The sequence below is a fragment of the Notamacropus eugenii genome, chromosome 3, assembly GCF_028372415.1.
Source record: "Notamacropus eugenii isolate mMacEug1 chromosome 3, mMacEug1.pri_v2, whole genome shotgun sequence".
In the NCBI taxonomy this organism is placed as follows: domain Eukaryota; kingdom Metazoa; phylum Chordata; class Mammalia; order Diprotodontia; family Macropodidae; genus Notamacropus; species Notamacropus eugenii.
The window spans coordinates 421,257,062-421,271,671 of NC_092874.1; the positions used below are offsets into that span (position 1 = coordinate 421,257,062).

At 36.1% G+C, this 14,610-nt stretch overlaps 1 protein-coding gene across 3 annotated transcripts in view; it reads right to left on the reverse strand.

The window, feature by feature from the left end:
- The window catches only part of XYLB (xylulokinase), a 240,423-nt gene that overhangs the window by 14,084 nt on the left and 211,729 nt on the right, over nucleotides 1-14,610 (reverse strand). For all 3 annotated transcript variants that reach the window (XM_072598208.1, XM_072598209.1, XM_072598207.1), the window contains one exon: nucleotides 1,594-1,652. In XM_072598208.1, coding sequence (XP_072454309.1) covers nucleotides 1,594-1,652 — 59 coding nt within the window. The remainder of the gene's footprint in view (nucleotides 1-1,593; nucleotides 1,653-14,610) is intronic.

Genomic DNA, 14,610 nt, shown 5'->3' on the forward strand with positions numbered 1-14,610 from the left:
TCAGACATGTCCCTAATCTACAAATTGCAGAGAGGCTTCAGGTTTGTACCTACAGAGGGGGTTTTCTCACATGTAATTCCTTATATCAGTGAAGTAACAAGTCTGGGCACACACACACACACACATATACACACAGAGTCAAACACAAACACACATACACATTCCTAAATACGCAGCACATAGTAGGCATTGAATAAATCCTTCTTGGATTAGGAATGGAGAGAGCCTCCTTGAGGACCCGAGGGGTAAGTTTTGAGATCCCATATGTAACAGAGAGGCAGATTTGGTAAGGACCAGGATGAATTCGATTTTGAATCTGTTGAGTTTGAGGTATCTGCAAGAACAGGGCCAGTTGGCTCCCCATGACCACACTGGGGGTAGAAAGACCAGCTTGCAGATAAAAGCTTCACTTGGCTCAGCCAATAGAGAGCATAATAAAAGCCCTTTTCATAAACACTAGCCAGCTGCTTTGATCCAGTTGCTTGAAGCCATGTTCCCGCCTTATCTCTCTGCCAAATCATGACTTCTGCGGTACGCTCAGACTCCATTTTCAGTGTGACTGCCCTAATTTTCCCCACAAATGTCGATATTCATCTTCAAACAGATACCACCCAATTTTCTCTCTCGGGTTTCAAACTGACCAAGACTGATATAAGTAAGATCCCAACTTACACTTCCACACATCCCAAAATCTCTCTAATGAAGCTATGGGCCTACCACCATCACTGGAATCCCAGTCTACACTTCTGGCCCATGTTCCTCAGAATCACTCCCAGGGAGCTTATGGCTGTTTCTGTGATAATCTTTGGCCACAAAAGGCAAATAGGCTCTAAGCTCATGCATGCTCTGGTTAATGCTGGCATGATATTCAGATGGAGATATCCAGCTAGCAACTGAAAATATGGAACCACAGCTCAGGATTTGAGATATAAGTATAAAAGTTAGTAGTATACGGTCATGGGAATAAATGCAATTGCCAAAGGAGAGAGCATACATGGGGAAGAGGGCTGAGGTCAGAGCCTTAGATGATGCCCATATTTAGGAAGTAGGAGGAGGATAGAGAGTCAGCAGAAGCAGAGGAGAGGACAGAGAGATAAGAAAAGAATCAGTAGAATACAGTGTTATGGATGCCAAGGGAAGAAAGAAAATTAGTTAGAAAGGGGATCATCTAACCATGCTAAATCCTACAAAGAAGCTGAGGAAAAGAGGACTTGTAAAAAAGGCCTGCAAATTTGGGAATCAGCAAATCTTTGGGGTCGGGGGTGTGTGAGTAGTTTTTATTTGAATGAAGAAGATGATAGCCAGATTATAGCGGACTGAAGAGTAAGGAGGTGTTGAGAAAAGAGAGTCGCAAGTGTAGTTTACTCTTCCTAGAAATTTGACAATAAAGGAGAAAGGAGAGCTGGAGAAAGAACTGGTTCAAGGGAAGGAATTATTTTGTTTTAAGGACAAGGGAAGCCTAAGAATTTTTGTAGCCTAGAGAGATTAGGACCATGAGGTCCCTTCCAAACCTGAGACTCCGTGGTTCTAAATCCTTGTGACAGAATCAGGGACTGAACATGAACAGCATTAGTTGCCGCCATCTACACTGACCTGTAAGATGTCTTTATTGTGTGAAGCTCCTCCTGTAGCCAGAATCTTGGTACTTGGCACTGCAAGGAAAAAGAGTGAAGTTGAGATTGGTTTGATCAAGTTTGCTTATAACTTACATCTGTTTGTCATAAGTTTATGGCCACAGGTTGTCTTTCGTCTTGTTTCCTTCTTATGGAAAGAGAAATAGAATTTCAAACCCTTTGTTCTTTTGTCCCCAATTTTTTAGCCTTTTTTAAAGTTTTGAGTTTCACATTTTATTTCCCTCTCCCTCCCCTTCCCTCTTCCTGAGATGGTAAACAATCAGATATAGGTTATATATGTAAAATTATATGAAACATTTCCATATTAGTCATTTTGTATAAGAAGACTTTAATAAAAGAAAAAAATGAATGAAAGTAAAACGTAGCATACTTCAGTCTGTATTCAAATCATATCAGTTCTTTCTCTGGAAGTGGATAATATGCTTCATTATTAGTCCTTTGGGATGGTCTTGGATCATGATATTGGTGAGAATAGCTAAGTCATTCACAGTTCTTCATCAATCATTATTGCTGTTACTATGTACAATATTCTCCTAGTTCTGTTCACTTCATTATGCATCAGTTCGTGTAAGTCTTTCCAGGTTTTTTCTGAAATCATCCTGCTTGTCTTATAGCACAATAATATTCCATTACAACCATATACCATAGCTTGTTTAGTCATTCCCAATTGATAGGCATCCCTTTGATTTCCAATTCTTAAACCATCACAAAAAGAGCTGCTATAAATATTTTTGTACTTGGCTTGGGGATAGAGAACTAGCAGTACAAACCCTTTGTTGTTAAGTCTTGCCCCATACAAGGTGGTTAAGAGGAGTTGTTAACTTTTTCCTATTGTGTTTCCAAGCTATGTGTTAATTTCTTTAAAAAAAAAAAAAAAAGGACAGTATGTGAATTGTGACCATACGTACGGATGGAAGGGAGGGAATGATAGCTGAGGCCTCTGATTTCTTCCTGAGCAAGGACTCCCTTATGAATCCCAACGCACAGCCTGCCCAATCAGACCCATCTTCATGAGTTTCCAAGAGTGTAGATCATAGTGACTCATAAGAACTTTCTAATAATGACAATAACACAATAGAGGCCAGGAACTCTCCATCACTAGAGGTACTTATACAAATACTGGATTTAAGTCAGGCATTCTTGACCTTTTTATGTGTCATGGACCCCATTAGCAGTTTGTTAAGGTCTACGAACCACTTCTCAGAATAATATTTTTAAATAATTGATAATAAAAATACAACTAGGCATAATAATGCAAAAGTCTTTCTACCTCAAAAATGTCAAAAATTTCATGCTGGGGTTAAAACACTTTCTGTAGGAATGTCTCTGAAATTATAATGGTAGACAGTGAGAAAGTATGATTCGGTATATACACATTTACTTTATAGATAGATGTTCAGAGATGTAGCAAATGCATAGTGCCAATTATAGATCCCCATAAGATCTGTGGCTGCTTGAAGTCACAAAATCTTCATTGTCTGAAGGTCCCATCCCTGATGGTGACTGCCTTCACTTAAACAGAGCTTCCATTTTTGTCACTGCTGGATGGCACTCTAGGTTGTGTTTCTCTGTCTGTATGCCTATGTGCTGCTATGGTTTCTGGGCTAAGCACAGCTGCCTTGAGCCTGTAAATCCCTAAAGCATTTTTGCCTTCTACCCTGTTGGTGGGTTGCCCTTTGAGATCACCATAAAGCAGCTGCTTGGACTGTGAGGAATCCCCCAGGTCAGAGGCCCTCAATTCACAGGAAGTCAGATCAAAATAAGATACAGATCTCCTCTGAGTTAGTAAATACCTAGTTGAGATTATGGTTAGCTCTCCATAAACTATAAATATCTGAGCCCCAAGATGGGGATAGAGACATCTATCTCTTTTAGTCCCTGCACAATTTTAGGCTGGATATCCCTGGTCACACCTTGATTTGTAATAACTCTGGTTTTCTCTTTTTCCCAGTATCTGTTCCTTCCTTTCTTCCCCTGTCTACCAGCCAAATAGACTGAGTCTGCTTCTTCTAGGGCTTACTAAGAAGGAAAAGAGAGGTAGGAAAATAGAGTGGAAAGAATGCTAGCATTAGAGACAGAAAACCTGGATTTGAATCCTGGCCCTGATATTTACTAGCTGGGCCAATCATTTCATTGCTTTGTGCCTTGGTTTTCTCATATATTTCCATATTTGCTTAACGTCAGTGGTCCAGAAGAATTAGAATAATTTACAGCTCCACCAATGTTGAATTAGCATACCTTGTGTTTATTTTTTAAAATCATTTTTAATCATGACTGGATGTTCATAGAAAATTTGGATTTTAAATATACTATCATGTCATCTACAAATAATCATGATATTTTGACCTCTTCATTTCCAATGCTAATCTCTAGAATGTGTTTTCCTTATCTTGTCAAAATTGTTATAATTTTCATCATATGTCAAATAAACACAATGAGAATGGTCATTCTTTTTTTGTACCTGTTTTTAGCGAGATTGCTTCTAACGTTTCTCCACTATATATTACGTTGACTCTTGGCTCAAGGTAGAAATATTTTATTGTATTGAGGAAAAATCCCTCCATATCTCTTCTTTGTTTTTGAAGGTTTTTAAAAAATTATCTTATTGTGAACTTAAATATCAAAAACACCAAGTTATAGAATTATGCCCCCCAAAGTCTCTCAAATGTACATGCCCTCTAAGTCAGCAATATCACTTCTAGCATAGACCCCCAAAGACGTTAAAAGGAGAAAAAGTACTCAAAAGTACAAAAATATTTATAGCAGCACTTCTATAATATCAAAGGAGTTGGAAACCAAGCTCATCATCTAAGAAATGAACAAACAAATTGTGGCACATTAATGTAATTGAGTTGCATTCCATTTACATTCTTTCTGCACTAAAAGAAAAGAGGAATATGACAAGTTCATAGAAACACAGGAGAACTTACTGATGCAGAGTGAAGCCAGTAGAACTAGGAAACAACCTTGAAAGCCCAATCTGACTTCAGAAGACTGAAGACAGGATTTGCTTCCCACCTCCTGGCAAAGGGGTGATGAACTAAAGATGCAGAATGAGATATACATTTACAGATACAACCATTTTGTCAATTTGTTTTGCTTGGCTATAGAGAATTGTTAACATGGTTGGTTTCTATTCGGAGGGAAAGTATGTGAAAATGGTGGATAGTGATAATGATGCAAAAAAAAGAGCACAGTAAAACATTTTAAAAATAGAAGAGAACAGAAGGAAATTCAGACAGGTGCACTTGCAAGCAAGGAAGTTTTGTTATATCATTCAAGTTTAAAATACACGGAAAAAATAGATTATATAAGCTTATGGTTTTTTGGACAATTCCCTTTTCTGTTCTTTGTGTGAACTGTCTGACATTTACATTCATAATAAAGAGATAATTTCAAAACTTCCTAAAGCAAAGACTATAAAGGGATTTTTCCTCAACACAATAAAAAATACCTATCTTCAGCCAAGAGCCAACGTAACATTCAGTGTAGATAGATTCGGGACAACCCCACTGAAACAATTCCTCTTCATGCTAGTTCATTTCCTCAGAGATTATCTCCAATTTATCTTGTATATATCTTGCTTGCAGAGAGCTTTTCCACGTTATGTCCTCCATCAGATGGTGAGCTCCTTTAGGGCACAGCCTGATTTGCCTTTCTTTGCATACTCAGCATCTAGCACAGTACTTAGCACATAGTGGATGTTTGGGACAAAACAAAGCTGCTCATTCTCACTGTTTTTATTTGATGCAGTATCAGAAATTCTCACAATTTTGATAAGATGGGAAAAGATACGAGAGGAATTCATATTGGATATAAAGAGGGATCATTATTTTCAGATGGCACCATAGCATATCTTGAGAATCCAAACATCTCAACCAAACAAATGAATAGAAAAAATTATAAGCAATGTATATATAGAGCTCTAAAGTTTGAAAAGTGTTTGATTCTCATAATGACCCTGAAGGGAGATGCTGTTATTATCATCATATCATAGATGAGGAAACTAAGTCTGAACGAGGTTAAGTGACTTGTCCAGGGTCACATAGCTAGTAAAGATCTAAGGTAGGGTTTAACTTCATGTCTTCCAGACTCTGGATCCAGTGCTCTACCCACTATGTCATGCTGACTCTCCTAAATTAACATGCAAAAAAATCATTATTTACTACTAATAAAGATCAGGATAACATAATAAAAAAAGAAATCCCATTTATAAAATCAAGACTATCAATTATTTGAGAATTTCCTCACTTATCAATATAGAAGATCTTTTTAAGGACAAATATAAAACGACAATAATGCAGGACTTAAATAACTGGATAGGAAGTCAATGCTCAGGAAAATGCAATACTCCCCAAATTAATTTATTTATTCAATAATCATTTTTTAAGCACCTACTATGTTCTAGGCACTGTGCTAAAATCTGGGGATACAAAAAGAGGCAAAAGATAGTCCTTGCTTTCAAGGAACTCACAATCCAGTGGGGGATCCAACACACAAACAAATATCTACAAAGCAAGCTACATATAGGATAAATAGGGAATAACTTAAAGAGGGAAAGCACTGGTATTAAGAGGGGTTAGGGAAGGCTTCCTGTGGAAGGTGGGATTTTAATTAGGATATAAGGGATGCCACGAAGGTCAGCAGTCTGAGTGGAGAAGGGAGAGCATTCCAGGCATGGGGAACAGCCAGAGAAAATGTCCAGAGCCAAGACATGAAGTATCTTGTTTGTGAAGCATCCAGGAGGCCAGTGTCACTAGATTGAAGAGCATGCATTCAGTAGTAAGGTGTAAGAAGACTTGAAAGGTAGGAGGGGGCTGAGTTATGTAGGGCTTTGAATGCCAAACACATTTTGCACTTGATCCTGAAGGTGATAGGAAGCCACTAGAGTTTATTCAGTTGGGGGAAAGGGTACTATGACACAATCAGACCTGTGTTTTAGTAAAATCACTTTAGTGGCTGAATGGAGAATGGATTGGAGTGGGGAAAGACTTGAGGCAGGCAGATCCACTAGCAGCTACTGCAATAATTAAGGTATGAGGTGATGAGAGCCTACACCAGAATGGTAGCCCTGTCAGAGAGAAGGAGGTGCATTTGAGAGGTGTTGCACTGGTGAAATAGATAGACCTTTGTCATACCTTGGATATTTGTTTGGAGAGAAGAGGGAAGGTGGCAAGAGACAGGACTAAAGGACTAAACCTAGGTTTTGAGCATGGAGGACTGGGAGGACAGTGTTGCCCTTTATAATAATAATAATAACTTCACTTCTGGACATGAGTTTAAGATATCTACTGGACAACCAGTATGAGATGTCTGAAAGCCATTTAATGACATACCAGTCAAAAATACTATGGAATTTCTTTATAGAACTACAAAAAAAAATTAATAATGAAATTTACATGGAAAAACAACTGGACAAGAATACCAAGGGTCAAATGGAGAAAATCTGATGAAGGAGTCTTGAGTGACCAAATTGTGAAACATATTACAAAATTATCATCATCACAACTCTTTGGTACTATGAGAAATATAGAGAACTAGACCAGTGGAATATGAGGGCTATGACATTTGGTTGTCTTGTGTGTGTGTGTGTGTGTGTGTGTGTGTGTATACATTATATATATATATATATATATGTATATATATATATGTATATATATATTGTTTGTAGATAGCTATTTGTATGTTGTCTTCACTCAACTCTAAGGGCAGAAACTGTCTTTTCCCTTTCTTTGTGTTCCTGGTGCTTAGCAGAGTCTGGCAGACAGTAAATGGTTAATAAATGCAAGTTGAGTGACTATCAGATATCTAACCAAATGGACAAACCCTTGGAAAATAAAAACTGGGGAAAGGATTTTTTCACTTTTGAAAACCAGACATCAAATTGTTGGGGAAGAGTTCTGGATCTACAATATATAATACACTAAATTCTGTATAGCCCAAAATCCAGAACTCCTAAGTCAAGGAAAAAATACTGCAAGCATCCAAAAGGAAAGAATCTAAGTACTATGGAAGTCACAGTCAAAATAACACAAGATTTTGCAAATATAACAGAGAATCTATTATAAAGAGACAGAGAGCTTGGAATATGATGTTCTAGAAAGCAAAGTATCTAGGCTTAAAACCAAGAATAAACCTCTCAGTAAAACTGGGCATAATCATCAGAGGGAAAAATGATTCCTTAATGAAATAGAGAATTCTTCAAGCATTCCTGATGAAAAGACCTGAGCTGCACAGAAACTTTCAGATGTAAGCACAGGAGTCAAGAGTAAAATTAAAAGGTAAGTATTATTAATAAAACATATGGGACTAAACAAAGTTAAGTCAACTTATATTCTTACATGGGTAAAAGATATATGTAAGCCCTCAAAAGTTTATAACTACTGGGGGGGGGGTGTCTTAGAAGAAGTCTAATTAAACAGAAAGTCTGGGTGTGATTCTATTATGTTAGGATGATCTAAAAAAAAAAAAGGAAGGGTGAGGGAGAGCAATGTACTGGGAAAGATGGGAGGGGAAAGAATGGAGAATATTATCTCACATAAATGTAGTGGCAAGGAAGAATTTATACATCAGAGGGGGCTGTTGGTGGTAGAGTAAGCAACACATGAATGTAACTCTCATTTGAATTGATTAAAAGAGGGAAGAATGCACATACACATAGAACTGGGTAGAGAAATCCATCTTGCCCAACAGGGAAGTAGGAGGGAATGGGGTTAATGGAAAAAAAAGAGGAATAAGAGGGGGGAGAATTAAGAGAGTAGAATCAGAAGCAAAAAAGACTATTAAAGAGGAGAGAAGAAAAAAAGAGGGAAAGTTTAAGAACAGGATAGAGGGAAATACACAATTAGCTATCATTATTAGTGAATGAGAAAGGTATGAACTCATTAAGTGGAAGAGGATAGTAAAATAGTTTAGAAATCAAAATTCAACTCTCTCTCTAGTTTTATATATATATATAAAAATATGTAATAGTTCCCTCTATGAAACAAATATGGTCTTGATAAACCAGAGAGTCAAAACGGGGAAATGAAACTATAGATCAATTTCCTTAATGTTTATTGATGCAAAATTTTAAGATATAGTATTAGCAAGGAGATAATAGCAATATATCACAAAGATCCTAATTATTCCAGAAATACAGGGCTGGTTCAGTATTAGGGAAACTATAAACATAATTGACCACATAAATAACAAAAATTAACAATAAACCAACAAAAATCATATGATTATTTTGATAGATGCAGAAAAAGCTTTTGGCAATACCCATTCCTGTTTAAAAACAACAAGAAAGCATAGGAATAAATGGAGCTTATCTTAAAATGATAAGTAGAATTCATCTATAACCAAGAGTAAGAATTATCTGTAATGGGCATAAGCTAGAAACCTTTCCAATATGATCAGGGGTGAAGAAAAGTATGTTCGCTATCATCATCATCATTCACTATTGTACTAGAAATTCTAGCTACAGCAATAAGACAATAAAAAAGAAATTGAAGAAATAAGAAATAAGTTATCACTTTCTTCACAGATTATATTATGGTTTACTTGGTGAATTCTAGAGAAGAAACAACAATTTAAGCAATTTCAGAATGTAAAATAAGCCCACATAAATCATTAGCATTTCTGTATATTACCAAAGAAATCCAGCAGGAAAAGATAAAAAGAGAAATTCCATTTAAAATAACTACAGAATAAATTGAAATAAATATAAAATACTCAGGAGTCTAGCTGCCAAGACACACACAGGAACTACGTGAATGCAATTAAAAAACATTCTTCATACAAATAAAGACATATAAATGGAAAATACTAATTGCTCATGGGTGGGCTGAGTCAATATAATAAAAATGACAATAGTACAAACATTTATTTACTTATTCAATGATATACCAATTAAACTACTAAAGAATTACTTTATAGAGATAGAAAAAATAATAACAGGATTCATCCAGAAGAACGAGAATATAAAGGGAACCAGTGAAAAAGAAATGAGAAGAAACAAGTTCTAACAGTGCCAGATCTCAAACTATATTACAAAACTGAAATCATCAAAACAATTTGACATGGGTAAGAAACAAGTTGATTAGTGGAATGGATTAGGTACACAATATGCAGAAGCAAATGAGCAAAGTAATTTAGTATTTGATAAACCCAAAGATATTAGAAATCAGGGTAAGTGGTCACTATTCAACAAAACTCTTGGGAAAATTGGAAAGCAGTCTGCAGAAACTAGGTATAGACCAACGCCTCACAATGTATACCAAGGTAAGTTCGAAATGGGGACATGATTTAGACATAAAGGATGACATTATAAGCCAATTAGTGAACTGTGGGAGAAATTACCTGCCAGGTCTATGGATAGGGGATGAGTTCATGACCAAAGAACAGATAGAGAAGTTCACAGGAGGTAAAATGAATAATTTTGACTACATAAAATTTTTTAAAAGCTTCATAAAACAAAACCAATGCAGCTAAAATTAGAAGAAAAGAAGAAGACTGAGGAAAATCTTTGTAGCAAGTAACTCAGATAAAACATTTCTAAGTTACATAGGGGACTAAGTCAAATTTACAAGAAAAAGAGTCATTCTCTAATCGATAAATAGTCAAATTATATGAATAGGTCAAATTAAATGAATTATATGAAATGGTCAAATATTATATGAATATACAAATTATATGAAAATGAAATTTTTCAGAAGAAAAATCTAAACTATGGTCATATACTCATCAGATTGGCTAACATGACAAAAAGAAAATGGCAAGTGCTGGAATGGCTGTGGGAAAACAAGTACACTAAAACGCTGTTGGTGGAACTGTGAACTAGTCCACTCATTCTCGAAAGCAATTTAGAATTATACTTGAAAATTATTAAACTCAGCATTTCTACTACTTGGTCTATATTCCAAAGCTATCAAAGAAAGACCTATATGTACAAAAACATTTATAGGAGCTCTTTTTGTAATGGCAAAGAATTGGAAACTGAAATGGGGAATGACTGAACAAGTTATGGTATGTGAATGTGGTAGGATATTCTTGTACACTAAGAAATGATAAAAGAGGTGGTTTCAGAAGAACCTGGGAAGACTTACATGAACTGATCAAAGTGAAGGGAACAGAACGAGGAGAACTATTTTTACAATAACAACAATATTGTAAAGATAACCAACTTTGAAAGACTTAGTAATTGTAACCAACACAATGAGCAATCACAATTTCAAAGGACTCGTGATGAAACATTCTATTCACCTTCAGGTCCAGAGATGATGGTCTCAGAGTGCAGATTAAAGCACATTCTCCCTCTCTCTCTCTCTCTGTCTCTCTCTCTGTCTCTCTGTCTCTCTCTCTTTCTCACTAATGGAAGATTTTATTTTCCACAATTATTCATATTTCTAATGAATTTTTTTGCCTTCTTTAATGGTATATGATTTGAAACTGAAAATTTTTTAAACTGAAGAAAAATAAAATTGCTACAAAAAATCAGTGGTAATTCTCAGTACAGAAGAGATTACTTCTCAATATATAAGTATATAACAGATAAATAAGATAAGTCATCAGTACATAAGAGATAAATAAAAGGATATGAATAAACAATTTTCAAAAAATAAATCATAAATTATTAATAATCATATGAAAAATATTCATCTTCACTAATAATCAAGATGCAAATTTAATCAACTTTGAGATACCTTCTCACACCCATCAAATTGGTAAAAATAATTAAAAGCAAAGAAATTCAATAGTGACAGTGTTGTGAAGAAATTCCACATTCAATTCATTGCTCGTGGGATTGCAAACTTGTATAATTGATTTGGAAAGCAATTTAGTAGTAGGCAGTAAAAAGTAACAAAAATAATCATAACTTTTGATCCAATAATTCCATATTTCAGAATATACCTTGAAAATTTTAATTTTTTTGAAAAGCTATCTGTTTAATGATTTCCATAACATAATTTGCAATAACATAAAAAAACTGGAAACAAAATAAATATCAAACCACAAGCAATAGTTTAAGTAAACTATTGCATATTAGTATAATCGAATACTTTGAGGAATACAAACTAATCTGGAAAGACCTTTGTGAGATAACGCAGGGCAAAAAGGGAGAAAAAGCCCAGAACTAGAAGAACGGAGTACACACTGATATTAGATGCTCATGTGAGGAAAAGTAAATGAGATTGAATGGACAGACAAATCTGGTGGAGGCTCCAAGGGAGTCACTGAAATTGCATCATGAAACCTTATACCTTAGCTTTCCACTAGGCTGCACTCCACTTTGTTTTGATTTTTAAACTTCTCCATCATGCCTTAGAGCCAGGTATCTTCTTTTCTCTTTCCCCTCCCCCAGTGCTTTCCAGCTTCTTTTTGGTTGTTGGTAAACTACTTGAGGGTAGCAACCATCTTTCTTTTTTGAATTTGCATCCCCAGCACTTAGGATGGGACCCGGCATGTAGTAAGTGCTCAGTAGATGTTTGTTGAATGACTGACACGTTTTGAAAGTAATCAATTTAAATGTAAATTAAACTAAGCAAATTTAATGACTTGTACTGATTTTGACTCTGCTTCTAAAAAAAATATTTGATTAAAAATGATCTAGCCCCATCCACTTTCTTTAAAGAAGCTAAAACCTCCTAAACTTCTGGAGTTTGATTCAGACTGTAAGTATATATTATTTTTACTTCATAACAAATCTACAATGTGATCCTAGGATTAAAAATATGTCAAAGAACATAAAAGACTGAAATTTCAAATCCCTTTTGAAGAAATCATTTTTGAGCTACCCAGAGAAGTTTCTGGCAAAGGCCACACAAAATCCAGGTGCATAAATGCCTCTGTGTCAGGCACGGCATGTTCCTGGCATGAAGCATAAGCTTCACACTAGACTGAGTACCCAGAGGAGGTCAGACCAACAACCCAGTGATACTGCTGAGATTGTCATCTCTGACCATTAATATCTGCACTAGGAAAGGAATCTTTTTAAAGCTTCATTTCACTCCATAAGCCTACATTCTGAACAAGGATCTCAGGATATTTTTCATTTTCTATGTAAACAACTTCAGGCCCTCATTGTATCTTTTCTTTTCCAGAGAAAAGACAGAAATTTTTCACTAGGTACTCAACACTCTGGTTTTTATTTTGTTCTTAAAATTCAATTGACCACTCCTGATCTTCTTGATCCACTTCTACAACTTTCTATTTATTTATTCTAATTAACTTATTAGAGTTTTCTTATTAAATCCTGCTATCATAGCTGACTGGGAAAAGTGTGTGCAGGCAAGTAATATACATATAAACATACATATACGTACACACACACATATACATTATGCTCTACTAAAACTCCTGCTCAGCCTATGTGGTACTTATTGTGAGAGAGCAGGATCCTGCCTCTGAGAGTCCGATCCCCATTATATACTACTTTCCTGGGAAGTACACCCATCTATATGTTCCTTTTTCTGTTCTGACCCTGACATTAACTAGCTATGTCATTCAGTTTCTCTTGGACCCAGTTTCTTCATTTGTGAAAAGGCTCTATCCAGCTCTTATTTATCTATGATTTATGATGCTTCTTAAGTACTGGGGAAGGGGGATGCTCCTTATTCTCCTTGTTTAAAACCCAGGTGTGAGCAAGCCTTAAGAGAGTGTGGACCAAGGTAAATTCATTGCCCGTTCCTGGGGTTAAAATAGACTTTTTTGGACTCTCAATTGAGAATAGGTCGCTTCTCAGAGAAGAGGTGAAAGGTTAACTTTTAATGACTATAGATTGCCTTGGTAAGATAGTATATTTCTTGTATTGTGTTTTGCGTTCTGTTATCTTTGCTCTATCACTTGGTGTTATTGGATTAGTCGTTTCAAAAAGTGAAGTAATAAATTTCTTTTTTAAAAAAAAGAAATACAATTGGTAGGAGAAACAGAATCGCTATATTGGAGTGGGGAATACCATGAAAAAATGGAGGACATCCTAGAGAAGTTTCATATAAAGTCTATTACCAAGGGAATAGCAGGTGTTAACATGATGAACAAATGAGTTAGAGGAGCAGAGGGAAGATGGTGAAGACAAGGAACACTTAATCAATCCATAAGTGTTTATTAGCCTTTTATGTTCTGACAAGCGCAGAGGATACAAAGAAAACCAAATACTACCTCTGCTCTTGAGGAGTTCTCATTCTTAGGTGAGAGAAGGTGGGTCAATAAAGAGAATTCATACTAGCTGAAGCCCCCTTTTAAATCATGAGGTCTCATCTCACCCAACTTAAATGCAGTTCTGACTGCTTTTTCTGAGGGGGGCATCTGTAAAAGGAGGCAACCATCCACAATTCACCCAAAGCAGAGTTTATGTGTCAAGGGTACCTGTTGGCACTCTTGGCAGAGAAGCCCAGGATTGTTTCTATGAAAGAAAAATGAAGCCCTCATTACTGACCCTGCATTCCAGGCCAGGGAAAGAATTTCAACCAGGAAAGTCATGCAGCAGAAAGGCTGAGGTCCCACACAACATTTGCAATCACAGTTATGAGATGGGTCCAACATGAAATATTCTAGCAGACAGGTGATTTCTCAAGTGGGTCAATTTTCAATTATTTCAGCTGCAACGATTGACTTTGCCAATGTCTGTTTGAATGCTGAATAAGCGCACCACCTTTCCTTGATTTCTTGCCACATACAACCCCCATCCGAGGATATTCAGTATGGCTATATAGGAAAAAGAATTACAGATTCAGGTGCTTGATGCTCATGGAATGGAAAAGGAGGATAAGGGTCAAAAGGAGACAGTTCCTTCAAAGGGGTAAATAAATTAATGAAATGACAAGAATGCCTGATAAATCACAGTATGTGACCAACAACCTAAAAGGACCACTTATATATGTATAAGGGGCAGAGATGCCTCTTGATTTGGGCATTCAACAGGTAGCATGGTATAGTGGAAAGGACACTGAATCTTGATTCTGAGGATCTGGGTTTAAATCCCACTTTAAGGCTT